Source organism: Taudactylus pleione, unplaced genomic scaffold (genome assembly GCF_031769625.1).
Source record: "Taudactylus pleione unplaced genomic scaffold, aTauple2 ptg000154l, whole genome shotgun sequence".
Taxonomy (NCBI): domain Eukaryota; kingdom Metazoa; phylum Chordata; class Amphibia; order Anura; family Myobatrachidae; genus Taudactylus; species Taudactylus pleione.
In genome coordinates, this window is record NW_028284556.1 from 9,689,650 (window position 1) to 9,704,808 (window position 15,159).

The following is a 15,159-nucleotide window of genomic DNA, read 5'->3' on the forward strand; positions in this document are numbered from 1 at the left end:
AATTATGCACACCCATTAAACTCCGTTTTGGCACCCAGACACGCCTGCATTTGCACATCCACACCCCCGTTCACAATCGCCTTCCCCTGTTACCACCCACAAACGGCGCAATCTGTCACTCAAAGTAGCGGCCAGGCTGTGTAGAATGAGCGCTCATTTCCCGATCGCTAAGACTGGCTTGCACACGCGCATTGCAAACCATACGCATGCGCAGATGTGCGATTATCGGCAAGAACGAGCGAGCGCAGCTTATCGATCGGTTCTGAATGAGCTTCAAAGAACGAAGGCGCAGGCACTTAAATATAACAATGCCAGTGAAATAAATAACTCAAAATACAAAGATAGCGTCACACAGGACTGAGGCTTTATTTGTCCAGAGTGTTAAAAAAAACAACAAGTATTTTCTGATTCCACCTGTGTGCTCAAAATTAATAATATGATGTAAGGCTTAAGCCCATTTATTTTATCTCTGGTATGACGCCTTATTGTACATCATATTATTAAGTTTGAGCACACAGAGGTGGAATCAGAAAATACTACACCATTGGGGCGCATCATGTTGGTTTTGATATATATCTGTGTATTTTAGAGTCTTTTGACGCAGCAGCATCCTTATGCTAATGCTGCGACCCATTTCATTAATAGTGAGACGCCCACTTGCAGCGTCTTGCGGCGTTGCAGTGCGATCTCTGTGCGTCTTTAGACCATCTGTGCACCAATGGATGCATCCGATACTGTTCTGCATCTCTAAGCGCTAACAATGGGAACGCATGCACTGTGCGACTGGGACTCATGCACAGAATTAAAAACATTGGCCAACTGCATGCGGTATCAGACCCTATGTGACTTTGTTTTGGATCTCACTATGGTGTCTAGATCTAACAACTGTTCTCAGTATATCTATTAATGGGATAAGGTATTTTTATAGAGAAAGATGTCACAGGGTCTGATTTAGAGCCGCTCGTAAGCAGACGCTCGTTCCTTCGGAGCGATGTTCGCACATCTGCGCATGCGTATGGGTTTTAGTACGCATGTGCGAACCAGTCAGTGCGGTCAGAAATCGTGTGCTCGCAAAATAGCGAATGGCTGCTAATTTGAGTGACAGGATGAGGCGTTTGTGGGTGGTAACAGGGGAAGGTGATTGAAACGGGGAGTGGAGATCCGAACGCAGGCGTGCCAAACGGTCAAAACAGGCATTTTAAGGGTGAGCATAATTAACAAAGCAGCGTCATCGACCACGTCACTTGGTTGTCTTTTAGCCTGAACTGCTCGCATGATTGCGGTAGGAAAATGCTGCCACAAGAATAGCGAGCAGTTCATACGCCTTTCGATGTACTCAATTAATTTAATAAATAGCGGAGATGACGTATGATGCGAGCGGCCAGGGGGCGTTTTTTTCAAAATAGCAACCGCATGTTTTGTTCGCTCGCTCAGACATAGAGGCGTCAACAGACCGCAAAGAGCGAGCACTTAATTTAAATATCCGGCCCCTTTTTCAGAACGTCCGTCCGCAAATAGCGTTCGGCTCTGAATCAGGCCCACATTCATTACATCACTAAGTGACCCGTGTGCTCTTTAATAGAGACATTTTCAGATTTACAGTATGTCATCACTATGTGCCATTTTAACAAGGAGTGTTCTTCTTTGTAGACTCACGCATTACACTACTGATATAAGCAAAAAGGGAAGAGCGATTCTGGGGTCTATTTACTAAGCAGTGGTAGGAGACAGAGTGAAAAGTGATACGGTGCCAGCTAGGGGTGTGCACCGGACACTTTTCGTGTTTTGTGTTTTGGTTTTGGATCTGGATCTTTCTTCGTGTTTTGCATCTGGATTGGTTTTGCCAAAACCACCCTTCCGTGTTTTGGGTTCTGGGTTTTGTGTTTTGGATCTGGATTTTTTCTTAAAAAATAAAAAAAACCCGCTAAAATCACATAAATGGGCCTTTTTTTGTTCCTACGCTATTAATAACCCCAATAACATTAATTTCCACTCATTTCCACTCTATTCTGAACACCTCACACCTCACAATATTGTTTTTAGGCCAAAAGGTTGTACCGAGGAAGCTGGATGACTATGCTAAGCGACACAAGGGGGCGGCACAAACACGTGGCCCATCTAGGAGTGGCACTGCAGTGGCAGACAGGAAGCCAATCAGCGTTATGGTGCCCATTTGCATGTAGCACGAACCCGGGAGATCCGTGCTACATGCATCTGTGTGATTGGCACAGAGCAATGACAGGTCCGTGAGACCCGTCTGTGCTGCTGTGGTAAAAAAAAAAAAAAAAAACCTGTGTAAAAAAAGAAAAAAATGGCGTGCACCCCCCCAAAAAAGAGCAACCAGCCCCGGGCATTAGTAACCCAGTGCTGGGTGTGCTTAAATACAGGGGACAAACGACGTAGGGGTCCCCTGTACTTAAGCACAACCAGCACCGGGCTAGTCAGAACCAGCGCTGGTTGCCAAAATACGGGGGACAAACGACGTAGGGGTCCCCTGTATTCTGCGCAACCAGCTCTGGGCTCTGATCCGGTCCTGGTTCTGGAAATATAGGGGACAAAAAATGAGTAGGGTTCCCCTGTATGTTCCAGAACCAGCACTGGACTTTTTCTAGCGGGGGGCTGATGCCACAGCCAGGGGAGCCCTTTCACCGGGCCCCCCAGCCGCAGCATCAACCCTGACCGCTAGTCAGCCCAGGCCGGGGATCCCTGGAGAGCTGGGGACCCCCCCAATAAAGGGGTCACCCTCTCCAGGGCACCCCAGGCCCAGGCTGATAGCCCGGGGCTATCCCCGCCACCCCTGGTGGCGGTGGGTGGCGGGTTGATTGTGTGGTGTGGTGTAAATAAAGAATATCAAACATTGTCTTTACAAGTAGAACTGCAAGTCCCAGCTAGCCTGCCCCGCATGCTGGTACTTGGAGAACCACAAGTACCAGCATGCAGGGCATTAAGGGCCCACTAGTACCTGTAGTTCACCTGTAAAAAAAATGTTTAAAAAAACACAGGACACACACACCGTGACAGTATAAGTTTATTAAACATACATACACACACACACATGTACACATACTCACCTATGTAACCTGTAGCATCGGTCCACTTGTCCGGTAAAGTATCCCTAGGGGACCTGTGAAAAAAAACATACTCACCATCTCCTATGCGAGGTTCTGTCCTCTTCGTTCCAAAGTAGGCATCCCCGGACTTGGCAAAAAAAAAAAACGAAAACGCGATCCACGAACTTAGTACCGTTCTATAGAACGGTACTTCCCGAATGAGAGCTTAGCGGCGGGGTATCACCATGGAAACCCCGCTGCTAAGCGTTCATTGGCTGAGAGAGGTCATCTCCCGTCTCTCAGCCAATGAACGGCTCCCTCCATTGTAGTCAATGGTGGGAACCGCAGGGTAAACTTTAATAACCTTGCGGCTCCCAGCATTGACTACAATGGAGGGAGCCGTTCATTGGCTGAGAGAGACGGGAGATGGCCTCTCTCAGCCAATGAACGCTTAGCAGCGGGGTTTCCATGGTGATACCCCGCCGCTAAGCTCTCATTCGGGAAGTACCGTTCTATAGAACGGTACTAAGTTCGTGGATCGCGTTTTCGTTTTTTTTTTTTGCCAAGTCCGGGGATGCCTACTTTGGAACGAAGAGGACAGAACCTCGCATAGGAGATGGTGAGTATGTTTTTTTTCACAGGTCCCCTAGGGATACTTTACCGGACAAGTGGACCGATGCTACAGGTTACATAGGTGAGTATGTGTACATGTGTGTGTGTGTATGTATGTTTAATAAACTTATACTGTCACGGTGTGTGTGTCCTGTGTTTTTTTTAAACATTTTTTTACAGGTGAACTACAGGTACTAGTGGGCCCTTAATGCCCTGCATGCTGGTACTTGTGGTTCTCCAAGTACCAGCATGCGGGGCAGGCTTGCTGGGACTTGCAGTTCTACTTGTAAAGACAATGTTTGATATTCTTTATTTACACCACACCACACAATCAACCCGCCACCCACCGCCACCAGGGGTGGCGGGGATAGCCCCGGGCTATCAGCCTGGGCCTGGGGTGCCCTGGAGAGGGTGACCCCTTTATTGGGGGGGTCCCCAGCTCTCCAGGGATCCCCGGCCTGGGCTGACTAGCGGTCAGGGCTGATGCTGCGGCTGGGGGGCCCGGTGAAAGGGCTCCCCTGGCTGTGGCATCAGCCCCCCGCTAGAAAAAGTCCAGTGCTGGTTCTGGAACATACAGGGGAACCCTACTCATTTTTTTCCCCTGTATTTCCAGAACCAGGACCGGATCAGAGCCCAGAGCTGGTTGCGCAGAATACGGGGGACCCCTACGTCGTTTGTCCCCCGTATTTTGGCAACCAGCTCTGGTTCTGACTAGCCCGGTGCTGGTTGTGTTTAAGTACAGGGGACCCCTATGTCGTTTGTCCCCTGTATTTAAGCACACCCAGCACTGGGTCACTAATGCCCGGGGCTGGTTGCTCTTTTTTTGGGGGGGAGGACGCCATTTTTTTCTCTTTTTACACAGGTTTTTTTTTTTTTATTTACCACAGCAGCACAGACGGGTCTCACGGACCCGTTAGTGCTCTGTGTCAATGACACAGATGCAAGTAGCACGGATCTCCTGGTCCGTGCGTGCATCTGTGTCATTGAAATACACAGCAGCACAGACGGGTCTCACTGACCCATCTGTGCTCTGTGTCACTGTCAATCACACAGATGCATGTAGCACGGATCTCACGAGTCCGTGCTACATGCAAATGAGCACCATAATGCTGATTGGCTGAGAGCCGTGACAGACGGCTCTGTCAGCCAATCAGCACTTTGCCCATTAAAGGCAAAGGCATTTTTTTTTAAATGGCCGCTCGAGGCAAAACCTCGAGATCCGACAGCAGATCTCGAGGTTTTGCCTCGGGAGAGGGATCCGGGGCAGACAGGGAGATCCGAGCTTGGGCTCGGATCGCCCCGGATCCCCGAAGTTCGGGTGGGTTCGGTTCTCAGGGAACCGAACCCGCTCATCCCTAGTGCCAGCCAATCAGCTCCCAACTGTCATCTCACAGGCTGTGTTTGAAAAATGACAGTTGGGAGCTGATTGGCTGGCACCTTATCACTTTCTTATCACTTTTCACTCTGTCTCATAACACTGCTTAGTAAATAGACCCCTTAGGCTTTTAAAGGTTGGGACTAGTCACACCACACAACACAGGCCATAACTGCTGTGCAGACGGGATGTAGTCAGGATACCTGCTGGCGCTATCCCGCCCACCGATATCCGGACACCGACATCCCGAAATGGGACTAAAGATATCTTTAGCCTATCTTTAGCCCCACTACAGAATCCCAATACCCGGCTTACCGATCGTAGGTAAGCCGGGCGTCGGCATCGGATAGCCGTGGGTGGGGGAAGGGTTAGGTTTAGGGCTCCCGGGGGGACTTAATGTTAGGTACCTCCCCAGGAGGGTTAGGGTAGGGGAAGGGGGTTAGGGTTAGGCACCATTAGGGGGGATTAGGCACCCCTCCGGGTGGGTAAGGATTAGGGGGCGGGGGGTTAGCTTTAGGCACTAACGGGGGGGAAGTTAGGCACCCCTAAGGGAGGTTTAGGGGGGAGAAGGGTTTACTTACCTGGCGATGTTGGGATCTCCTCCGTCGGGCTGATGCCGCTGACATTTCATTCCAATTCCGTGCAGACAACACCCCCACATCACTAGTCAACCCCCCAAGCACTGGACACACCACTTGCGGTGCACACAATAGGCCCTTTATAAATTTCAGCTCCAGGCCCATGTGGGCCTTCATCTGGCACTGTCTGCAGGTCACTCGCTGTGAAGGTGGTGGAGGGATCCACTCAGATCCCTCTTTCAATCCTGAACCTCCTTCCCATAGGAATGAGCTGGAAGCTGGGAATCAGCACCACCTGAAGATGGCGTGGATTCTCGCAAGCTAACTTCGATAATTTTCAGTGTTCGGGGCTTGGTGAATATTGGACGGCCATATCAGGCCCCTAATAATAAATGAGTCCGTTAGTTAGAATAAATATTTAGTTGTGATAGAATTATGAACCGTTTGTATAAATAAATGAAATTTGTCATTACCAGCCTGTTTATATGCAATGATCCGTTAATGAATATGTTTGATTGATGTATCAGGGGTAAATAGGTACCAATCCTGGGGTGTGACATGCTGTATCCTGGGATTACAGAGCATAAAATGGGACCTGGCCCTATCACTGGGATCTTGGAGGGGAGAACAAACCTAGCTGTTTGGGGGCAGGTGGGAGTGCTGGGTACAGCCGTGCACTGTTGAGACAATTTCATGCCCCATAAAGTTAGCCCTGGCTGTAAATGATCACAGGTATTGTTGTTGTGCTCAGACTCTGACTGTAGGAAAGGTAAAGTGAGTGGACAGTTGATTGTAAAAAGAGTCTGTGACGTGAAAGACCCCAGAGCCCAGTAACTGAGATTTGCCAAATGCATAGGAGAGGTCACGCCTGACCTGTCAGTGAAGTTAGAAGTGTGGTCTGATGTACAGGGCCATATTCATTATGTTAATTATTGGGGGTCAGACGGCACCTGATAGTTAACATTCTATTTCGCCAGGAACATCGGAGCAATTTATCAGTTTCAGTCAAAAATCAGCTGTCTCCCTGCATTCGTAGCAGTGAAAATGATCACTGACATTAGTACATGAACTAGGGATCACACCGGCGCACAAAGCCCTGGCAGAAGGAGCCGGACAGGGGCAGAGGGATCCGAAAGTATCCCTCTTCGCAACCCGGGACTCCTTCCCATAGGGAAGCAATGACAGTGCAGGAACAAATGGCAACTGAAGATGGTGAATGTTCCTGAAGCCAAGCTTGATGAATTTAGGTCCCCATACTAGTGTATGGGAATGCCGGGCCACATTGGGAAGGAAAGGAAATAAAGTGATGATGATTATGGTCCTAAGTGAGAGCAAGGTGAATGACTAGAGGCATGCTGTGTACAGGTGATAAACCAAGCGGCAAACTCAGGGCGGGATGTACTAAGCATCGGATCCGCAATGTGACACATCCCGCCTGTCTTCGGGTGCATAGCGCGGTTCATTACCAAGGAATATAGCTAGAATATCACAAAGGACAGCTCTCCCGATAGGAGCCGTCCTTTGCGATGGCTCCGGACAGAGGGGCTTCCTGGTTTAACACTCAGAAGTCCCTCTGGCATCCTGCACATGCGTTCAAGGCCGTGGGCCACGGGGGTGATGAGAAGGTGGCAATACCCACCGGGACAATGCATTCTGGTGCTTTGTACATATGGGGAATGCAGTAAACCCCCGAAAACTGCATTTTCGGGGGTTTTACCGTATTATCCCCGTTAATACATCCCACCATCAGTCGTAAAGTAAAGACAATATCAGCTCTTGAGATCACCTCTGTGAGCCATAGCTTTCATACGGTCTGTGCTGTAGCTAAGAACTTTGCAGAAGAGACACAAGATGCAGTAAAAGTTTATTTTATCCTGGGTGATGGTCTAATCTGATTACTCCTAACGGTGTGTCATCGGCTCATGAACCACCTTACTAAACCTGCATACACCAATGTACCAATGTTAATTTTGAGATACTGATCCAGAGCAAGATGCAAACTGACTTCACTTACGCCACATATAGGGCTCAATTCAATGCAACGCAAATTGAATAGCACTGGGAAGGAGCTCCTGGAGCTATTAATCCCGACTGAAGGATTTCTTCTCGCACCCATCCTGGGGCGCGAACAGAAATCTGACAAAACTGCTGGCGCGATGCCAGTTTCTGCCCTTAGCATGGTGGAAACAGCATCGCACCGGGCACTTAAGTCGGAGAATGCCGGTTCTCGCGACTAAACACCATGCTTTGGCGGGAGAACGGACATTCTCCAAAATAACAGCACGCTGAATTGAATGGCTCCAGGAGCTCCTTCCCAGCGCTATTCAATTGGATTGAGCCCTTAGAGTGCAATAAACAATTTGTAATAACTGGAATAGTCCTGACAAAATTAGAAAAAAATATACATGGGTTACTGATAGAGCAAAAATTACTGTACCTGTAACCTATATTAATGTAATCAGACATTGGGCCTGATTCAGCATGGATCGCTATTCTGATTATACGCACACAACTGCATTGCTAATATCTGCGGTGCTAATTCAATGTGTGCATTCATATTGCGTACTCAGCCTGACATAAGGACGCCCACTTACCTTTACAGACATCCATAGACTTGGCCAACATAGAGAAACAATCGGTAACATCGAGTAACACTGGACCCAGACGCACAGGTAAGGAAGCCTAGACCTCACTCAGGAATTGCTAACTTCTGCTCATGCTATGAGTACTCAGGAGGCATCTGGTATCACAGTGGCTAATTTATGCACACCCCTGCAATGGCGTTGAAATGCACAGTCACGTCTGCGTTCGCACGACCACACCCCCGACATCACCCACAAACGGCACTTCCTGTCATTCACTCTGCTCTGGGTCTGCATAGCTTCTGCAGTTCCCATCGCAATTGCTAGTTCATGCACTCCGCTGCATACGCATGCGCAGTGCGACTTAATCGACCGATTGTGTGCGTCTTTGTAACTGCGAACCAAGCTGAATCAGGCCCATTGTTTGCTTTTATGTGTAATAAATTCACAAATAGTTTTCTCCCGTCTTATAAATTATAAGGTAATAATGGTCACTAAGGAATTCTGTGATCACATAAAGGTATGAAGCTGAAAGCTGGGTGCTTTTATAAAAGTATCTAAATTCTGGGGGGACTTTTGTTATCTATAATAATTAGGGGTGTGTTATAATTCACACATTTAACTAATACACAATGAAGTGAAGAATGAATAGAATGATGTAGGTGAATGCACAGATTCACAGCACTGTATCTAACTTACTTATGCAGACTCTCTGCTTCCTCAATGGTTTCTGGGAGAGCCTGTCCTTTGGTTTCTGGGAGAAACAGCACAAGTACGCCAGACAGTATTGCGATCACAGCTGTGTACACAAAATAGGCCAGAAAATAGCATGAGCTCAGCATAGCACTTTGGAAAATAATTATATTTACTATATAATAAGCGAGAGAGCATGTCTGTCTGTCAGTTTGTTTGTCCTTCATGCACGGCCAGAGTTGTGGACCTAGCTCCACCAAATCTGGCATTTAACAGGATTAGGTTTTTATCTAGGTTTGAACTTCGTCAGGGCCACACACTATCACACAATACCTAAAAAATGGGGACACTCTTAAATTTCACTGGTTCTGGGGCTGATTCCAGTGGAAACTGTCAGTCTGATAAAAACCTGTGAGAAAGCTACAAAAGTATCCTTTTAACCTCAGTCTGAGCAAACATGATGACTCATGCAAGTTCATATTAAATCCAGAACCTCTGTGTTTGCATGCAAGGGCGTAATTAGAACTTTGTGGGCCACATAGCAAGATCTTTTATAAGGCCCCCCCAGTGTTAAAAAAACCACATCCATTTGCCCCCACACAGAGCCCATCCATGTGATGCCACATAGACCTCATTAAATTTATGCTACACAGAGCCTATTCAGGTTTTGCCACGCAGTAGTAGTGCCCCTTATACATTATGCCCCACAAACTGCGAAAAGGCAGTGTTTTACTATGGAGAAGTGGTTTCTCAAGAAAATTAAAATTGGAGAAAAGTTCTCTCGAGAAAAATGACCTATTTTTTGTGAAAAAAAAGGTAAATAGAATTGGGAGGAAAGTTATCTCACAAAAATTGTACCACATGACCGCGGGTTTATGGGAGAAATTGGATTATCGCATCTAATTGGATACCCCCCTTATTCCGTAACTAATCCTCACAATAAAATATGTATTAACAAACTAATTTAATATATGTCTATTTTGTGTTCTTTTTATATGTAAGTTGTTTATGGACTATAGCAAATATGTTCATTTGCAAATATCTATTATGTCACTCTTATGGCTGTCTTACCAAATACTATAAGTGGTAGCTCCTTCCAGACATTTGCCAATCGGTAAACAATGAAGGGCGTTATAGTTCCACCAATATCACACATTGATGAGCAGACCATTATGCCAAGGTTTCTGAAAAAGGCATACCATACATAAATATATAAGACATAGAGAAATAATAACAGATTTGATAGATACATTCCTTGTGTTATAAAGCTGGTGGCAGGGCCACAATTACATGATTCAAAGTAAATTGCAACATTAACCTGCCTGAACCGCCAGCTTCAGGGGGTAGTTAGTGACATGTGGGGGACTGATATACTCTACTCAAAGTCGGGAGAGTCACCTGAAATTCAGAGGTCTCCTTGAGATTCCAGGAGAGTACGTATGTCTCAAAGCTATAACTTTCATTGATTTGGCCATGAAGGGGGAGAGATCTCAAATCATTAATTACCTTGAATATCAAAGCAGAAGCCATGTGTCAGGACACAAAACATAATCCTCTACTTACACAACTATGTTCTCATATTCAACATATCCCTAACTTCTAATTATTAATTTGCAAAAACTATAATATACAAAAGTAATTAAAATGTCATTTAAAAAATCACAAAGTACTGAATCATAAAGCAGACTTAAGGAAAGATTTTTTGAACATCTAAATAAGAACTTCCATGCATTATATTTTAGATTAGTGGCACACTTAAGGGTGGTTTCTGAGTACAACCTCCCACCCTTACCCTCACGCCATATCGCCAGCCATAGAAGTAAAGAATATGCAGGTACTCCATCTGAGGAACGAGCCTCTGAGCTCTACCCGGATGATCTGTACTGTTTTAAACTGTTTCCTGGTTCTCTCTGCTGTGTGTTATGCTTTATACACACTAGAATGACTGATCGGTCTGCTGGTAACCTGTACACACTTAACAATCGGCTGCTTGTTGTGTCTGGGCTGACATCACAACTGGGCCCGCCCATTTGAGATGTCCATGTCAGTGGTCCCTGCAACAAGTGTACAGGAGGTTGGCGGGTCGCCTTTACAAATCTGCAGATGCACCAATATATGTTTCAGATATATATCGGCATCGGTGTGCTGCAGGGCCAACCAGATATGTCTGTAAATGACGTCATACACAGACATATTAGGTGTACACACCAGTCAATGCACTCGCAATATATCGCTTGTTTATAGAATGAGCGATATATAGAGTATCTCCATGTGTGCACCCAGCCATAAGTACCAGCTGCTGATTTAAGCACATAGATTGTTACAATGTAACAATGAGGTGTTTCCATTGAGGAGTGGGGAGATGCTATTAGCAGAATAAGGGTTATATTTACGGAATACATACGAATTACCACCGGACACAAGTCCGGCGGTTCGAACCCCGACAGCAGCAGGCCGACACGGCTGAAAATCCTGATTGTCCCCAGGTAAGTGTCAACTAACCTAACCCCCCTAACCCTCCTTAGGGGTGCCTAACTCTAACCTTCCCCCCCAGTGCCTAACCCTAATCCCCCCTCTAAGTGCCTAAACCTAACCCCCCCGTCCCCGCCGCCTACCCTAACCTCCCGGGGGGATGCCTAACTCTAAGTCCCCCCCCGGGAGCCCTAAACCTAACCCACCCCCACCCCGCGGCAGTCCAAAGCGGCGCCCAGCAGCGCGTCGATCGGGATGCTGGGCTCCGGTCTCCCGGCATCAGTAAAATGACAGGCCTGTCATTGTAGAATTAGACGCCTGTCGTTTAACCCTCGCCGGGATAAAGCAGTCGGGAAGCCGGCTGTTTTGCTTACGTCCGCCGGCTTCCCGATTGCGTACCCTATTTACTATAATCCGCATTTGTAATGCAGATTGTAGTGTGATATTACCGACTGAATTCGCATTGCGAATTCAGGCAATATCACAGGGATTTACTACAAATCCCTTGCAGGGACAGAGCTCTGTCCCTGCGAATCCACTCCGCACACTTATCACGGTATTTTCACAAAAAATACCGTGACAAGTGCCGACGCATGCGCCAACCGACCGTCTCTAAGCCCCATCCTGGTGCTAAGCCCTGCCCCCCACGATCGCGGACCCCCCCCCGCGAACCCCCCTCCCTTAATTACACTTACCTGCAGTCATCGGTGCTCCGGTGATGTCTTCCGTTGTTCCGGTCAGCTGACATCCCAAACTGCAGCGGCTGGGCACCAGTACAGGCTGGGAGACCAGCTGACCGGAGGGAGGACATCACGGGAGCCCCGATCACCGGTCCCTGGACTCAGGTAAGTTTTTATTTTTTTACAATTTTTTTTTTACTTTTTTTTTTTATATCAGTGATCAGTGTGTGGTCTGTTTAGACCGCACAGCTGATCACAGGGGCCGGCTCCGGGCTCTGCTCTGCCCGTTAGAGCAGAGCAGGAGTCCGGTAACTGGGGGAGACCCTGGATAACGCTTTCCCCAGGATTTTTTCACAATTTAGTTTTAGTAACTTTGGCCAGATCACATTTTCCATTACAATTATGGGAAATGCGATCTGCTTACTAAAAATAAGTGACAATTAGGGCTTGGAGTCGAATTTTACGAATTCTACTCCAATTGCCCTGTAGTAACTTTAGGTGATACTAAAATAATGTGAAAAGAGTGTGAAAACACCTTTTTTCACTTTATTTTAGTAAAAATAATGTTAATAAATAGAGCCCTGAGAGAGAGCAGACCGACAGCATTGATTCTCCTCCTTCCCTGCTGTTAGTAGAGGTGGGATTATCTATCTATTGGGTATATTTATCACAATTCGCATTTTTAAGGTGGATGTGATAAATATTTTTAACCCAAATTTGTAATGTAAAAAAATTAATATTTTCAAGCAAATTTACTAAAATCCTCTTGCCAGGAGATGGGCGTCGATAAGAGACTGTCTTGGCAAAGAGATGGAAACAGTGCGACAGCGTAAAGCTATCACCCTGCTTCCTAGTTCGAGTCCTCAGCAGCCAATGTGCATGTGTGCCGTCGAGATGAGCGTGCGTTACGACTGTTGACCAGAGAGGCTACTATAGGATAATGCCATCTGGAGCTTGGCAAATTGAGCAGCGAAACAGGCCCGGCAAAAGGGGGGCACAAGGGATACACTTGTATGGGCACCGAGATCACAAGGGGCTTCGACCAGTTCATGTGTCCCCCTTGTATGTGCTGCTGATATTTAACATGGAACAGGCAGAAAGTGAGAGAGCAAGGCGCCTAGAGCAATAAAGTTTTTTCTCGTGCCACCAAAGGGCTCATGAAATCATAACGTCACTTCACTGAATAGGAGAGGAGCCGAGCCACCCTCGAAGGGGAGTAGCAGCCTCAACAGGCAGCAGAAGGTAAGTGTGGGCTGAGATGGAGAGACACTGGCCCGGCAAGAGTTGGGGGGGAATAAAGGTGAAGTGACATGGGGGAATGGAGCTGAAGACTCAAAGATAAAGAGACACAGGGGAATGTGCTGGAAACACAGGTTGATGGGACTGAGAGACATGTGGGGGGATGCTGAAAGACATAGAGGGGGGATAAGACTGAGAGACACGGGTGAAGCTAAGAGACAAGTGTAGGAAGTGACTGAGAGACAGGGGTAGGATGAGGCTGAGAGGCACAGGGGAGGTGAGAATTAGAAAAAGGTTGAAAGATGCAGGGAGGGGTGAGGCTGAAAGACACAGGGGGATGAGGGATGGGTCAATGACAATTGGGCTGTACCTAGCGGGGAGGGATGGGGGGGCAAAAACATGAGTCTGCTAAGACTCCAAATTTCTGTTGTCGACCCTGGTTGTTGCTGCTGTCAGAAAGGGGGAGGGACTGCAGCAGACATCGGAGGTATATTCGGGGTATACTTAATATTTGTGGATATCCCCCAACACATCCCCATTTTCAAGAACGCTCTCAGTCCCACCACCTCCCCACCCTCTAACGGTTGCAGCATGTCAACCATGCTGCGGCTCGGGCGGACTGCGACTTCCGTGCCGATCATTAAACATCTGACTTGTACGCAAATTAGGTTTGCATACAAGTGTGGATCAGGCCTTATGTATTATCTGGTTGAAGCTCAGTTTTTATGATGATGATATTTGTTAAATTTTTATGCAAACAGGCATCTTCTGGACCATGTGATCTCCTGTATGAATAGTGAATACCGACGCTATCTGCTCAGGGAGGATCAAATTCTTCAGAGGTTCCTCATTGCAGAGAAACCACCATATAGGTAAGAAAGACTCTCGAGCTGGCCTATAATTGGCGGGGAGCGATGGGGGGGGGGCAAAAAATGAGTGCATCAGGCCCCCAGATTTCTGTTGCCAGCCCTACACCCCTTAGTGACTTGCCACAGCCCCTGGCTCACCCCCTATGCTGGGCTGATTCACAATGGCTGCCGGCTGCCACAATCGGAGCTCAGATCAGGCAGAGTTCGGAGCCTCTGCGCATGGTGCAAGCTTCAATGGAACAACTGATGGTCGCCCCTCCACAGACCCCACCCCGTTAACATAACCACCCTCACCAACTATAGGGCTGCTTCAAGAAATTTTCCAGATTACATTTCCATCCCAATCAACCCCTTCTGTTTATGTATTTCTATTCCTTTCTTATTGCCCCTTTGTGTGGATGTAGGTCTTCTATCCTCCTCTCAGCCCAATTGTTCATCAGAAATACACAAAGCAGCTTTCAGTTCCCTGGAACCCCCTCCAAATGCTACAATAATGCCATCCTGATATGTAAAAATTCACAATCTCAAATTGAATTTGTTTAAAAAAAAAATTATGAATATTTAAAACATTTTGCTCATTTAAAAAATATATTTTAATTAGATTAATCTGATGCTGCCATCCTGATATGGTGACAACAGGGTACGTATTGTGGTAGTACAAGTACCTGTGTCCTGTGTTTTGCCTGTGCATATATATCATACTTCCCAATATATATATATATGCCCCATCCCCAATCCACCCAAACACCGCCCTGATCACCCACTTTAGAGGAAACTAAACCTACTTCTACATAAGCTTTGCCGCCTTTGATGTATGCAAATTGGGATACCAGAGAGTATCAGAATTCTGCCGCATTCATTGTGAACGCACTTACCTTTAGCTATGGATTTGCCTAAGAATAACTGAAGAGATTAGATAAATAATATTCCATTTATTATTCTTTTTTTCTTACGATTTTTTGTTTTATAGTCTATATAATTTATTATAAAATTATATTGGTATAATATT

At 46.8% G+C, this 15,159-nt stretch overlaps 1 protein-coding gene across 1 annotated transcript in view; it reads right to left on the reverse strand.

The window, feature by feature from the left end:
• Nucleotides 1-8,892: 8,892 nt before the first annotated feature.
• Nucleotides 8,893-15,159, reverse strand: part of LOC148521894 (solute carrier family 22 member 2-like) — a 78,859-nt gene continuing 72,592 nt past the window's right edge. Inside the window, exons 9-10 of the mRNA XM_088474484.1 lie at nucleotides 9,962-10,074; nucleotides 8,893-8,996 (exon numbers count right to left, since the gene is read on the reverse strand). Of these exons, the coding sequence (XP_088330610.1) occupies nucleotides 8,893-8,996; nucleotides 9,962-10,074 (217 nt within the window). The remainder of the gene's footprint in view (nucleotides 8,997-9,961; nucleotides 10,075-15,159) is intronic.